This window comes from Lipophrys pholis (genome assembly GCF_963383615.2).
Source record: "Lipophrys pholis genome assembly, chromosome: 6".
NCBI classification, from domain to species: domain Eukaryota; kingdom Metazoa; phylum Chordata; class Actinopteri; order Blenniiformes; family Blenniidae; genus Lipophrys; species Lipophrys pholis.
The window spans coordinates 19,720,156-19,735,155 of NC_137629.1; the positions used below are offsets into that span (position 1 = coordinate 19,720,156).

A 15,000-nucleotide genomic window follows, 5' to 3' on the forward strand; every position below is an offset into this window, starting at 1 on the left:
GATTGCTCACTGAAGTGCTCACACACTGTGGAATGCATCCCACTCTTTTCCATCGTTGCGACCCATGTCCCCTGCTCTGCCGCTCATCCCACTAACGCATGTTCCTTGGAAATGCGGCACCATTTGAAAGGTAAACAAACTCCACGTCAAAAACAGTGTTGAAACAAACACGTTCAAATTCAAATGAGAACTTTTTTTTTTTTATAGTTATGAATGCGCCCACAAAGTAAATACTTGAACATGAACTTTAATCAATAGCTTCTTTAAATGCGTGTCTGTTTCTTTATTGGTTGTTAAACAGCAGCATTAGAAAATAGCAGAACGAGATGTGATTTTCCTTAATGGTGATAATAGCCGAACACAAAATGAACATGAGATGACACAGTGGATGAGGTACTGATGTGAGGAGAAAAAGAAAAGATTGTTGAAATGATGCTATCTCTCTCTCTCTCTCTCTCTCTCTCTCTCTCTCTCTCTCTCTCTCTCTCTCTCTCTCTCTCTTTCTCTCTCTCTCTCTCTCGCTCTCTCTCTCTCTTACCCGTGGAGGAGGGCTGGGCCCGGAGCAAGTAAGAGTCATCCGGGTGGGGCTCCAGGTGGGAGTGGGTGGAGTTTTTCTCCAGCAGGGGCACCTGGCACTCCCTGATCGGTGGAGATGGGCCGGGGGAGGGGTGGTGGGGGGCGGACGAGGAGGACGGGAGGGACGGAGGGAGCAGGGTGGAGGAGGAGGTTGGAGGGAGTGGACGACCTGAAGGATGGAGGGGACAGATAAAGAGAGAGAGAAAGGACGGAGGGGACGTTAGACAAAACAGATGGCATCGACTGACAGTGATACAGGGGTCTGTTCCGAGCGGCAGCTTTAACGGGATATCTAAGATGCGTAAACACCAAAATCCTTTTAAATTGCCTGTGTGCCTAAATGACGCACACAGAGGGAGAGAACTTCCCTCTCTTCCCTCTGGTACCTGTCCAAAACTATTTCTCAGACTCTGCCTCTAAACCGTTTTAGTGGATTTGAGTGGACATGAAGTGGGACTATTTTTTTTATCAAATGGTTTCTGTGAAAACAATGTGTTCTGGGGAGTAACCACATTAACTGGAACACTGCCTCCGGACAAACAAAGAAAAAAAACAATTTTAAGTGCGTCTGACTTTGGTAATATTGTATAAGTAACATAAAATAGAATAACAAAACAAACAAATCTGCATGACAGGATGTGGAGAGGGGGAAAGTGCACTTGTGTGTGTGTGTATACGTCTGCGTTAAGATCTGAAATGTGGATGAAAAGACCTGCTGCAGGTATCACAAAACAAAGCTATTCAGGTACTCCGTGAGTAAAGCTGCCTCATGGAAACAGCCCCTGTCAACAGAAATATAAAGCAGCTTGGAAACAAACACAGGATGTTACTGAAGCTGAAGAGACTCGACAAAGAAATACCACAGAAATCTGTAAATCTCCTAAATGTAGACGACGCCAATGAGATATTTAATCTCCTCATTTAAGCAGGTCGCTCTGCTTAAACGCAGTTTAGAATAAACAATTACGAGTGATAAAATCAAATAATATATACAGGTGCATCTCAAAATATTAGAAGACAATGAAAAAGTTTAGTTAGCCGTAACAGTGAAATTTTACTATAATCTCCAATAATTAAACTTAGAAAAGAATTAGAAATAAAGTACCTCAAAAAGATTGGTAAGATTTTTCATTATTTGTAAACCAAAGGTCATAAATATAGAAATTGAATGAAATGCCTGAACCTGTTCCTAAAAACTATACATAAACTACATTTACCTGAAACTGGAATTCTTCATTAACTTTTCAATGGTGTTCCAATTCTTTTGAGATGCACCACAAAATAATGTACTTAAAAGTGAAAAATGTAAAGATGAATACTAGCTATATTTATTTCTAGCTCCAGACAAAATAATATCTCCCACTATAAACACATTATTACAGTTACAAATCCTTGTGTCGCAACTGTGTTTGAATAATTGTTGAACTCAGTTTTGCTTCGGGACAATATTTCTTTGAAATAATAAGACATCACCTTTCGTAGAGTTTCAACTTGTGTAACTTGTACATTCAGTGATGGACAATGATTTTGGACAATGAAGTGTTCCCAGGCACAGATCCCCACATGAAGACGTGTCTTATTTCTAATGAAAATCCAGCCGAGGCTTCCAAGATCACGGCCATCCCTTACTGATTTTCAGCCATGTCCCTGAGTACAAAGACTTATTCTCTGGCTCTTGTAACGGTGTTACGTACTGCAGATGATAAAATTCTTTGCAGTTTTGAGAACTGTTAATTCACTGGACTATTTTCTTTCACAGCCTCCTCCTCGCTGGGACGCTTTCTTAAAACCTGATTCCACTTATCTTTGTCCAATTAGCTGCATTAAATGTAAGATGCTACATCAGTTGTTTTTTTTTTTTCCTTTTTTGATTTACTTTGCCAGCTTTTAATCGTCACTGTCCTAACTTTTCTGCAGCCAATTTTTCAAATATATAAAAAAAAGAAAAACCACCACTCTGAGCATTAAATATATTCACTTAATAATATTTCGAGATATATTATATACAGTGAGGAAACTATATCAAGGGTGCAGCCTGTCTCATTATTCCTATCAAATTTGAAAAATGTTTGTTTATTTAAATGATCAAAATTTTGGGGGGGAGTATTTTTTTGTGAGGACCTACATCCATTGTGCAATTGTCCTCTACATGCGTAAGACAAAAGAAAGTTAACAGCCAAGTCTTTAAATAGTAGGGAGCCATGGGATGCGTGGACACAATCAGGCTGTCCCATACACCAGAGAGGCAGGGGAGGGATGAAGAGAATTCACTCTGCTCTCCAAAGGTTTGGAATCAAGGACAAAGACAAATCTAATAATTTCTATTTAGAGACGGCTCAAAATATAGAATAATTATGCCTTCCATATTTGCAGCTCAATCAATCAACAATGTGGCAAAAATGAGGCCAGTGAGTCCAGCCAATCCACCGAAGGACTAAGGTTATTATAACTACTAATTAGACAGTCAAGCAAAGACGTTCCATCACAATCACTTATTTTCTGAATCCACTTTTCCTCCCAACGATTTACAAACATCCCTATTTTTTTTTTTTTGTCTTTTCCTCAGTAATGCCCTGTCCTTCACCTTAAAAAGTTAAAAACGTAAAGTATGGTGAATAAAAAAGACCCAATCTCCTTTCTAGTTGTACAAACTTTCTTTTTGAAATCTTCACCTGAAAAAAAAGAAAAAAAAAAGAAGAAAAAAAGAAAACGGGGGAAGCTACAATGCACATCCTTCCAGCCTTCCCCCCCCCCCTTTCATCGCATTTTCTCTTCTTTCTTTTTACACGGAACAAAAACAGGTAGGGGCACGGGAGGGGAAAGACAGAAAAAGCATTGAGACCTTGAAGGAAAAAAAAAAAAAGGAAAGATAGCTGAACATTCATCATCACAAGCCATTGCTCTTCTTTTTTTCCACGACACTTGTCCAGAATACAGATGTGGTGTGATTGTAATTTGACAGCATTCACCTTCCCATCACAGACTATTGACAGAAATCAAAATCTGTAAAGGCCATGATAGATGGGGGGACTTTTTTTTGGTGACAGTGCAATATCGCTGGCATCAGTGAAACAGTACCTGGCCGAGGGAGAGACGGAAGATCAATGGAGGCGTCATTCAAGGAACAAAGTAGTTGGACGTAGTTCCTGGCTCACTTGTTCGACTTTGTGGCATCAGAAGGATATTCATTAATTGCGGAAAATGTGCGTTTTAACTATCAGGTGCCGTCGCTGTCCCGTGGTGCCAAATTTGATAGAAAAGACAGCGACTGATGTCTCTGTCCTGCTGCCCAAACTGCTCCAGCTTAAAGCTTTGCATCATGGAAACCAGAGCTGGGATCGATCCACAGCCTCACGGTAACTACACCCCAGAGAGATGCCAGCCTTGTCTTCTGTTTAGGTATGGGTGTGTGTGTGTGTGTGTGTGTGGGGGTGTGTGAGCGTGTGTGTGTGCGTGCGTGTGTGTGTGTGTGCGTGTGTGTGTGTACATGGTCAATCTCATCAGAGCAAACAGAGAAAAATGGATAAACAGTGGCAAAGCAAACACTGTGGCTTGCAGGAGGGAAAAGGAGACGGACGGGGAGGAACGGCGATAGATGGATGGAGAGGGAGGAGAGACGGTGAGGTCACAGAGGTGACCTGGGAAATGGAGAGATAAAAAAAGAGCGAGAAAAAACTGAGAAAACTCAATGGCAATAAAAAGTAGGGATGAAAGCCATTGACGGGATAATTAGAAGGAGAAGAGGCAATAAAAGGGGAATGAGGAAGATGGAAGGTGAAAAAAAGGAAAAAATGTGGGTAAAGGAGGAATAAACTGCAGACATGCACGCACATGTACACAAAAAAGAGAAAAAAAGCCGCTGATCTAAATGAGTCAATCACTCACTGAGAAATGATTGAGCTATTTGGATATTTTTACAAGGCCTATAATGAGGCGATTGCCGGTAACAGCCAATGAAAAATCGGCGTGTGCGTGAGTGCGCGCGGTGTCGCACCTTTAAAATTGTTTTACTGCCCATTGCTACCGCGTGCATATACAATCAAATGCGCGCAAGCTCATGCACATAAGGTTAGGTGTATGCCATTGCGGTTATTAATATTTTAAATTACTTTAATTACAAAAAAGGAAAAATTGCACTAGTTGGCCAAAAGCAATTAAGGGAACTTTAATCTCCTTAGCAATTATGCTGTGGGGCATCCTTAACTCAGTCATTTCTGCCCGCTACATTTGGAGAAAGGTCAGTGGAAATTGCTTTGTGTTATTAGAACAAAGACTTGGCAATGAGCTCACGTGGTCCTCTTGACGATTTGTTCGTTTGCCATCCTCCGAGCCGCCTCCCCGGCCATCTGTATACATCTCTCCAATCCTTCTCTGCGTGCCCGTCTCTCACTCTTTTGAATCTACAGTTTGCTCCGCAAGTGTTGATTAGTGCGAAAAAGAAGCGTATCATGAGGGAGAGTCGAGGCATCATCAAACTGTATTAAAGCACAAAAGTCTCTTGATGGTTTCGCTAAAAGCAGAAAAAAAGAATAACGGAAAAAAAGAACACGGCGATGATTTGTATGTTGCGCGGGTAACAAGCCTCGCATGAGTCACATAAGTGTGTGAGCTGTGCCTGTTGCTGAGCTCCACTGAATGGGCTTTCTATATTCTACTGTTTCTCTGTGAAGACATTTCCTACAATGCAACAGCATTTTTCCGTCCAAAATAATTCTGCATGTTGACTTCTTCTCTTCTCTTCTCTTCTGTATCCTTGCCTCTATTTCTGTCCCTCCCATGCCTCCCTCCTGCCTCGATCTGTCCATCCGTCCACCCATCTGGCTGAGGTGAGGAGTGTGAGGCCGTGGAGAGGAGAGCGGAGTGGTGCGAGGGATGGAGCGACAGCTGGAGCCCAGTCAGACAAGGAGAGACAAATTACCCCTCTAACGAGAGCCATTCATCATCTCTTCATCTCTCTCTTCGTTCATCCCTCTATTTCCTCCACACCTCTACATGATATACAGCACACCTGGATAGCAGCTCTGGGAAAAATACAAATAAAAACTGAGGGGGGAAGAAAAAACCCCCCCCAAAAACCCCCCTTCGGAAGCGTGCAAGCCGATCTGCGCAACTTTACACTTGATCTTGTCCTCATTTAGTTGCTGTTCATGTGGCTCGTGCTGCGAAGTCAATCAGCACGTGTTCCCATAAAGATGACGGAAAGTAAGGAATAAAAGAGAAGGGGAAACAACAAGATGAGGGGCGATGTGAAATGATTGAATGAGCCGTTGCGCGGGGAAGAGGGAGGAAAAAGAAGCGACACACCCATGCTGGCACATGCGGAGACTCATTACCATGGCTGCTGTCAGCACAGATGTTGGACTGAGGGGGAGCTGTCAGTCAATGTGTGTGTGTGTGTGTGTGTGTGTGTGTGTGTGTGTGTGTGTGTGTGTGTGCTCGCGCGTGCGTGCGTCACTATACACATATACATGTGTGTGTATGTGTGATAGTGCCTGACAGTGATCTGAGGGCTATTTAGACAGCTGCTGACACAATGGGCCCCTTTTCTCTATTTATCTATACAGTGCAGACTGTCTCCTCCATCTCATCGCTCTTCCTGTTTCCCCCTTCTCCTTCCTCCACCCCCCTCCCTTCTTTCCTCAAACCCTCGCCTCTTCTTTCCTCTTATTCACAGATTTTTTTTTTTTTTAATATTTCACATTTAGTTCCACTGTGCCAAGATGCACACCTGTTGTTGCCTGCATGTGTGAGCAACAAATGGATGTCATAGCCTATCCAGGAACGGCCCGAGTTCATCAGCCGCACACAGCCGGGAAAAAGAAAGAAGAAGGAGAAGATAAAAAGCACTCTACCACAACGTCACCCTATTTCTATCCCTTTCGTAATCAGCTCCATCATGAAATGAGTGATAAAATGAGTAAAGAGGGAAGGGTGAGATGAGAAGATGATTCAACAGACGTGTTTTAATTAATAAAGTTGGGCTTTCTGGGCCTAAAGAGATGATTGTATCACCGGCTCTTTCTTTGATGTGTAACAGTGTGTCTGAGTTCTTCTCTGGCCTGGAGCTCTCCTCTGCTTGTTCTCAGTTCCTCCCTTTCATGTCGCCTGCATCAATTCGATGTCTCACAAGTACGGGAGGCCCCCCCCCCATTCCAAACAGGCAAATCCTCAACACACACACACCCACACACACACACACACACACACACACACACACACACAAACACACATGCCTGGAGCTGATGTTGAATCTTCCCTTGAGCTGGGATGTTTTACAAATGTACAGCATCATACTTTTATCTTACACACTACGTCATTTATCAATTTTAGATTTTTTATTTCTTTCATGAACAATGTTGAGATACTTGTTTGAAGTCCTTGAAATTCTTCTCTTGAAAATATGAGTTATTTTTTAAAAATCAAGCTTCTGTTAAAATCAATTTTCACCTAAACTTTTTAATTCGGTTATAGGCAGTCCCCCTCCCTCAATCCCAAAGGCATGCTTGCTGAAAAACAGCAGATTTTTCTTTCTTTCTTTACTGTAGTCTAATTCTACCTATGTATTTCACATCCGTGGTAAATATCACAACTGTCACTTTAATTTTTCTCCATTACAATAAATGAAATTCTGAAAATGTGGTATTTGATAATACATTAGCTTTACCTTTCATTTAGTTTAGGATCATTTCTTCTCAGCAATTTGAAGGAAAAACTCATGCGTCTGACTGTGTTTTTGAAAGCCCCGTGAAGCGCTCTGGTGCTCCTCAGGATGGCCCCAGACATTTAAAACCACAGGTTTCAACACCGTTAATCTAAAGTGACTGTTCAACGGATGCTATGCGGCAAACAAATTGATTAGATGTGGAAAAAAAGCACAAACTAACACGTCGGCCAGATCTTGTCAATCAGAGTTGTCTCTGTTGTTGCAGAACAGAGGTAATGAAGAACTAGAACCCATCCAGGGTACCCGTTTCTCTTTCTAATGCTGTTTTCATATGTTTAGTGATTCTATGCTGTGTTTGGAAAGGCCACCTAATTGAATATGTAACATTACTGTTCAGGATGTACGGCGTTAGTTAACACTGTCACCCAGCGCGAGAACGACCTTGTTTGATACTGGACTCTAGTCTTTTCTGTGTGGGTTGCCGCGTACGTACACTGCCTTTTATCCAGTATATTGTCCAGCTTTATAAACTTTAAAATATACATTTAGGAACGTGCCCTCAGCCGTACATGGCTTCTTTCAAAAACACTTTGCTATATGATTTATGTTACAAAAGGATACAATTATGAAAAAAAAAAAAAAAAAAGCGTAATCTTTCAATGGAATTACTATTTTTAGAATTCATTTAGACAGGATTCTTTTAAAAAAAAAAGAAAAAAAGAATTCAAATCGTGTTCGATTTTAATTATCCTGGATATGCTCCTTTGAATGAAACTTGTAATAACGAGTTGACCTGAGATGACTTTTCAAACAGGCAAACTTGGAAAATTACAGCCCACTCAACAAGTTGTGCATAAAGAGAACGAGCTGAAACTGATTTTGTCTTACAGAGGAAAAAAAGAAACACATGTGCGGAGAGCACGCAGATGAAAGGTAAAGGCAGAAATACTCTGAAGACCTTCGCCTTGTTCTGTCTTTTCAATCACCAATCCAAGCTCACCTCTCCATTAAAGATGGCACGGAGGTCATTCAGAAGTAATAGGCTTTGATGATTAGTGACCTCTTGAACAATATCCACTGGCCTTCATTTAACATGGAGTGCGTACAAATAACCGAGACCAGTAGAACGCTATTGCCGACAGAAGTTTAAAATGAAAAAGAAGATGATGAATTACAGTGTTGATCATCTCATCAAGGATATTCCATTGTCTGACAAAGAGAGACGGACAAAAAGACCTGGAAACGTGGACGGAGACGACGTTGCACATGAAAAATCTAAATATATGGGTAACGACTGATTGTTTCTAGGAATAAATGAGATCAAAGACAAATAGATACAGATTATATTATATAAAACACAATGTTCAGGGTGTATAAAATGCACCCTGAACAGCTTCAACAAAACAAGAGTGCCAATTAAAAATTTGTATGTCACCTGCTCTTGTTGCCTACATTTATATACCGTGCATGCTACGTCGTCTAGACTGCATAAACAAATACACGTCCACATGCATGCACATAGCGTGCATCTGCACACATTTTTACATTCACGCTGCCGCATCACACGCCACAGGGTGCTGCGATGAAAGAAACCCTCAGAATGAATCCTAACGACATGCCTCTGATTTTCCAACATCGGGTTCAGGAGGTCATTCTTTGCTCCTGTCCTCACTGGAGAGGCTGATTTCTTTTTCTTTTCTTTTTGTCTTCCAGAAGAGCAGAGATGAAAACAGATCAAACCCAAACACCAGCAACACACTCAACCTTTAGACTTGGAGGCACAAATACAGTCCAGGAGCTATCTGCATTCGCTAATTGAAACACGTCTCCCTGGTGCCGGTGGGTTAACACGCGTGGGTGTCTGCGGCAGCGCACAGCATTAGGATGCTACGGCGCACTCATGCTGTCCACTGTCAGAGATGTCCACTGTGGAGCTCGGGACAACCATGGAGGCTGCATTACCATATAAATTACATCCATGTTGTTGCTGCCGCTGTGGATTGATGGTATTGTTATGGATTCTACGCATCGGACCCTCATTGAAAACAATCAAAATAAATGGCCTCCCCCTTCCACATAAATGCAAACACATGCACAAATGCATGAACCGGCGGACTTGGCTTCAGGTGCACGTGCGCACACGTCTGCAGTGCACGTGAGTGCGCGCAGAGTCGCTCTTGGGCCGCCAGCCCGAGGTGCAGGGGCGCAAACACTCCTCCCGTCATCCCTCTATTACTTCTGAACATGCTGTGTAATGGCTGAAAGGAGCAATGGAGGAAAAATATGTGCATGAGCGTGTGTGTGTGTGTGCGTGTGTGTGTGTGTGTGGGTGTGTGTAAGCCACAAAACTTGACAGTGCATCTAGTTTCGGTTTTGCCGTGCTCACTAAGCTGCCTAATTCCTGGGAATGACTTTCATATAAGTGTGCATATCGCTATAATAAAGTAAGCACAAAAAGTAAGAAAATGTGTGCAAATGGAACTTCCCACCTGGGAACCATCCCAGTTCCCAGGTCTAGGCGTGCACTGGTTTGAAGTTTTGACTCAAGCTCCATTCAGATTATTTAAATTTTGGCAAAATGTTCTCTCTCTCTCTCTCTCTCTCTCTCTCTCTCTCTCTCTCTCTCTCTCTCTCTCTCTCTCGCACACACAAGCGCGCACGTGTGCTCATAACACAAGCGTATGTTATTTACATTCAAAAGAAAAGCAAACCAAATCTGTATGAGATTCATTGCCATTAAGTCACAACCAAGAACTCCCAAACACATATTTCATTACTTTTTTTTTGGGGGGGGGGGTGTTTATATATAATATTGAAGTAGCAGGAAACAAGCACAAATCAATTCTTTCTTGTCACATCATAAATGTCGGAACATGAAAAAAAAAGAAAACAGACAATCATTTTCCAAACGTAGCGATAGCAACAGCACAAAACCAAACAATACCTTTGAATATAGCGAAAAAGCAATTTTCGGCATTAAATCCAAGTGTTTCACATCGCTGGAAATAGATTTCATGACACCAGCAAGGCTGCTTCCATATTTACTCACTTGAGAGGGAGGCTGAGAGTGACATATGGACAAACTCTTTGATTACTGCAGATAGCACTTGGTCTTGGCACTTAGTGAAGATGCTAACAAAACAACAGAAACCTGCCTGCAGCTTTGGACAGACCTTCTCGTCTTTATATCGTATCTGGAAGACCAATATCTCCGGGTTTGTTATTCCGACTGGAGAAAACCTTTTGGAGGCTGCGGTAAATAAAAAAATGAAATAAAAAATGAAATAAAAAAAAAAAAAGCCAGCAGGGTTAAAAAAAACCTGGGTAGAGCATTTTCTCCAATCTGCTACGCTACTGAATCGTTGAACGTTTTAGTACACAGCAAAATAATAGTGAACCACGGATGTGAATGAGAAAAGGATGACTGTCCTTCAGCACTAATCAAATTCCACATGCTCGTCTTGCTTGACATCTAAAAAGATTAGAGCTACAATCACGCTTCCTGGAATATTAACAAGACAGGTATGCTATTCTGACAAAAAAAAAAAAAAAAAAAAAAAAATGTGGAAGCTTTGCCAGAAATAATAACCCAATTCACTCTTCAGAAAATCGTCACTAATTAGCACTGAAAGGTGAGGCATCAAAGCCTAAATTAAATGTTTACACCTATTCAAGACACTAACATTTCCACGCGCACCTCGTTAGAGTGGTACCTGCAGCACGCGGTTCTTTTGAGGCTTCATTTACATTCGCAAAGATCACAATTAATGACACCCTGAAAGACGAGGACCGGGCAAAAACAAATCCACATTACACGCAAACAACGAGCCCTGAAAAAAGAAACAAACTACAATCATCATCCCAGAATGAGAAGCGTATGCAATCGCAGATGAAGAGACGCGTGAAAGACACGGAGGCGCACGGGAAAACACGCAAACACATTTTTAGCAGCCGCCTGTAGGCGCACGCACTTTTATATTCACACATGCACAGGTGCCTACACAAATACCTATTCAACATAGCGGGGCTCCACTGAACCATCCGCCAATTGCTGTGGTTGCTATGACGATCTCGTTCGGTGAAAAGCGCACAAAAAAAGCAACAAATCAACAACAACAAAAAGATCTGAAAAACAAAGAGGGAAAATTAGAAAATGGACCCCAAAAAAAAAAATAAAAAAGGCAGATTGGCAAAAGAATCATGCGAGAGCAAAAAAAAAAACAGAAAGAGGAAGCCGAGATGTTAAGTGATCTGGATGCATTTGGTGCAGTTTTTTGACATTGCACACTCAGGGGTACCGCGGTGTATTGTGATGTCATGAATAAACTCAATAAAATCAATTTGTGTGTGTGTGTGTGTGTGTGAGTGAGCGTGAGTGAGACAGAGCGAGAGCACTGGCGAGGCTGAGTCAGCAGTGGCTCTTTTTTTTGACAATAAGCGGACACACATGCGTACGGCGAGCCGCTGGTACTCTCCACGTTGGGATCAGCCAAATGAGGGGTGGTGCATTTGGAGTCAGTGGATAACGACTGTGCTGTGTCCTGTTGCTGAGAGAAACCTCGTCTCTCTTTGATGTTCGGCTGTCTCTATTTATAGTAACAGTGGGGAGAAAAAAAAGAAAAAAAAGAAGAGGATTGAGTGCTGGAAAAACAGCACCGCCACATTATGTTTTCCCTAACTAGCTTACCGTCGGGCCTTGTGTTCTCACTCAAGGTGAGGAGGCTGGAGTCTCCATACTCTGGGCAAAACACAAGTCTCCTGCACCCTGGCTCAGACGCGTCTTGAGACGCAGTGTTATCTCTCAGAGAGACACCATCAAGGTGGAGTTCGCCAGTATCCTCAGTACCCCTTGTGCCTCTCGCGACATGGATTTAAGGAGCGTTTCACAAATAATGGGGAGCGGCACAATAGGATCTGATTGGTTGTGCTTGATTTTACAAAGGTTCTTTCAGTTTCTGAAGCCCATTGTCCAAAGAGATAATTCGCCCCCTTTTTTTTTTTTTTAAGCAAAATTGGTGGCGGCTAAAAAGGAGAAAACTTAATCAACCTGCACTCAGAGACAACTGGCAAAGTACCAGGGTGCCACAAAATTGTTTTCAGGGAGCTTCAGTGATTTTGTTTATGGAGAAAAACACATTCATCTCTAAAAGAAAACCAGAGTAGGGTCCAATAACAAAGGGCCACAACACTGGACCACCATGTAACCACTAAACAAGGGACAAAAATGGTGGTTAAGTAGTCATTAAAGTTGTACTCTGAGAACGTTCAACCAATGCTCTCCTTTATAGTTGGGCATCCAAATCATGCTGGCACTTTGAAGTAATATTTTCTTTTGTGAGACTTTTAATTTCAGTTTCATACTCAAAAGCCGGTTGAATTTCTTCAACTGTTTTACCTTTACATGCCTTTTCTATAAATAAGCCATTATGAGGGTTTCATCATAACAGACACCCAATTCTTTTTTCCCCTCTATTGAGAGTTTAATTGTGGAGCTCAGTTAATGGGAGTGAACTTTGAGATATATTAACGAAAAAAGAAAAAAAAAATAGGGATTGGCAGACAAATCTTTCTGCTGAACCACCTCGTTGGAGCTATTCATCACTCGCAAAACGTGCTTATCGCTGATGAGCCGCTGGCCTATTAAATCTCAACTTAATTACATGTCGATGGTAGTGAGCTCTATTAAAACGTAAGATCTATCTATCTATCTATCTATCTATCTATCTATCTATCTATCTATCTATCTATCTATCTATCTATCTATCTATCTATCTATCTATACCTACCTATATCCATCCATCCATCCATCCATCCATCCATCCATCCATCCATCCATCCATCCATCCATCCATCTACCTGCAAGACCATGCAATTGCCACGCAGCATTACAATTAGCACAGCTTGCATCAGCTGACATCAGCTGACTCAGAGGAATAAGGAAGTCCCCATGCTAATGGACTTCACGTTCAGTTGTGCATCAAGGTGTGCGCATGAGTGTGTATTTTGGAGCGGTTGTTTGTGGTCCCATTCTGCACAAACACTCTCTTGCAAACGTGATGCAACTCCCCAAGGCACAACCTGCAAACCCTTTCAGCTCATAAACAGTTGTGCCGAGCCAAGCAGAGGCAAAAGAAGAAGAAGAAGAAGAAAAAAAAAAAAGCCTTAACTGGAGGACATTCGGCCAAGTCGAATGTTCAACACTCCACTATTAGTCTCACCCCTCGCTATGAACTACAGACCTTGGAGACAAATAATAAATGCTAATCTTTGTAGGACGAAGCCAAGTCAGTCAGTTTAAGCTGAGAGCGTCGAATGAGATTTTTAATTACTGCATGACCTGGGGTATATTAGCGCATATTAATGAGGATCATTAACCTAGAGGTAACTAAGACCCCTCCTTCTTAACTACAACTGCTAGGACCTCTGCTGTCTGATGCTAAACTGTGTGTGTGTGTGTGTGTGTGTGTGTGTGTGTGTGTGTGTGTGTGTGTGTGTGTGTGTGTGTGTTTTGAGGAAATGCTTCACAGATGGCCCCTTGCATCCTTTGTAATATACCACATGTCCTTGGTAAGCACAAATAACTGAACTTAATCTTCTTTAACAGTTACGTAGCGACAAGCTTGAACTCAAGGTCAGTAGTTTTTAGAGTGCGCGGTGGGATTCCCTTGGGAGGGGGTTACCAGAGATCATAGGAAGGGGTGGGGGGGTGTTGGTGGGGGGGGCAGCTGGGACAATCTGCAGGTCTAGGGGACTTTTTCTTAATATGTTTTGAGAGAAAATAAAGAAATAAACACTGAAAACATCTAACGAAGATTTATTCTTTTTTTATTCTGTGGATAAAAATCGGCTGATTTTGGGGTGACGTACACGCTCAGGAGGCAGGCTTGGGATTGGAAGTTTGCAAGTTCAAATCCCACAGTGGGTCCCTGAGCAAGACCTTTGACCCCCAATCAGCTCAGGGTAATTACCTCATATATTTTGTTACTGCTTACTAAATTCTGGCTTGTGACTTTGATATTTCATAATAACAATGCAATGGTTTTATATAGCACTTTTCAGGACACTCAAAGACAACTTACATTGCATTCTTCATTCACTCGATGGCGGTAAGCCGCGTATGTAGCCACGGCTGCCCTGGGGCAGACTGATGGAAGCAAAGCTGCACCAGCCACTCACTCTCACACTGCATCCACCCAGGCAGTTTGAGATTCAGTGTCTTGCCCAAGGACACTTTGGCAAACAGAGATGGGAATCGAACCTGCAACCTTCCGATTGGGAGATGTCCGCTCTACCAACCGAACCATGCCGCTCCTTTTCTGTGCCCAATCCTTGGTAATGAAGGATGACAGGAGCAGGCACTGGAAAACTTCCATATCTTTTATGCAACTGTACCCTACCCACCAAAAAAAATTTAACAATCAATGGCCAGCAAGTAGGTACAGCACATACCTAAGATGAAATATGAGGAAGGAGAAAGAACAATTTCAATTGGCATATGCAAAGGTCAAGGTAATTTTAAAGGATAAAGAAGAGGACATGACGATTTTTTTTTTCTTTTTCTGCTCATCTCTTTTTTACTGCAAAAGGCTAAGGTGGAACATAGGGAGTCCCATTTTCCACCCCCTGCAGTGTAAATGTCAGGGACGGTGCTGACGTCATCCGCCCGCCGTGACTGTGAAATCTCCCATCCCATCCCTTCCCTCCAACCATGTGTGTCGGCCTCAGTCTTGTAGTGCCACTACACTGCAGTCTCAACGGTA

At 42.3% G+C, this 15,000-nt stretch overlaps 1 protein-coding gene across 1 annotated transcript in view; it reads right to left on the reverse strand.

The window, feature by feature from the left end:
• The window catches only part of tenm2a (teneurin transmembrane protein 2a), a gene marked incomplete at its 5' end in the record, with an annotated part of 182,641 nt that overhangs the window by 72,370 nt on the left and 95,271 nt on the right, over positions 1-15,000 (reverse strand). Inside the window, one exon of the mRNA XM_080465142.1 lies at positions 539-745. Coding sequence (XP_080321268.1) covers positions 539-745 — 207 coding nt within the window. The remainder of the gene's footprint in view (positions 1-538; positions 746-15,000) is intronic.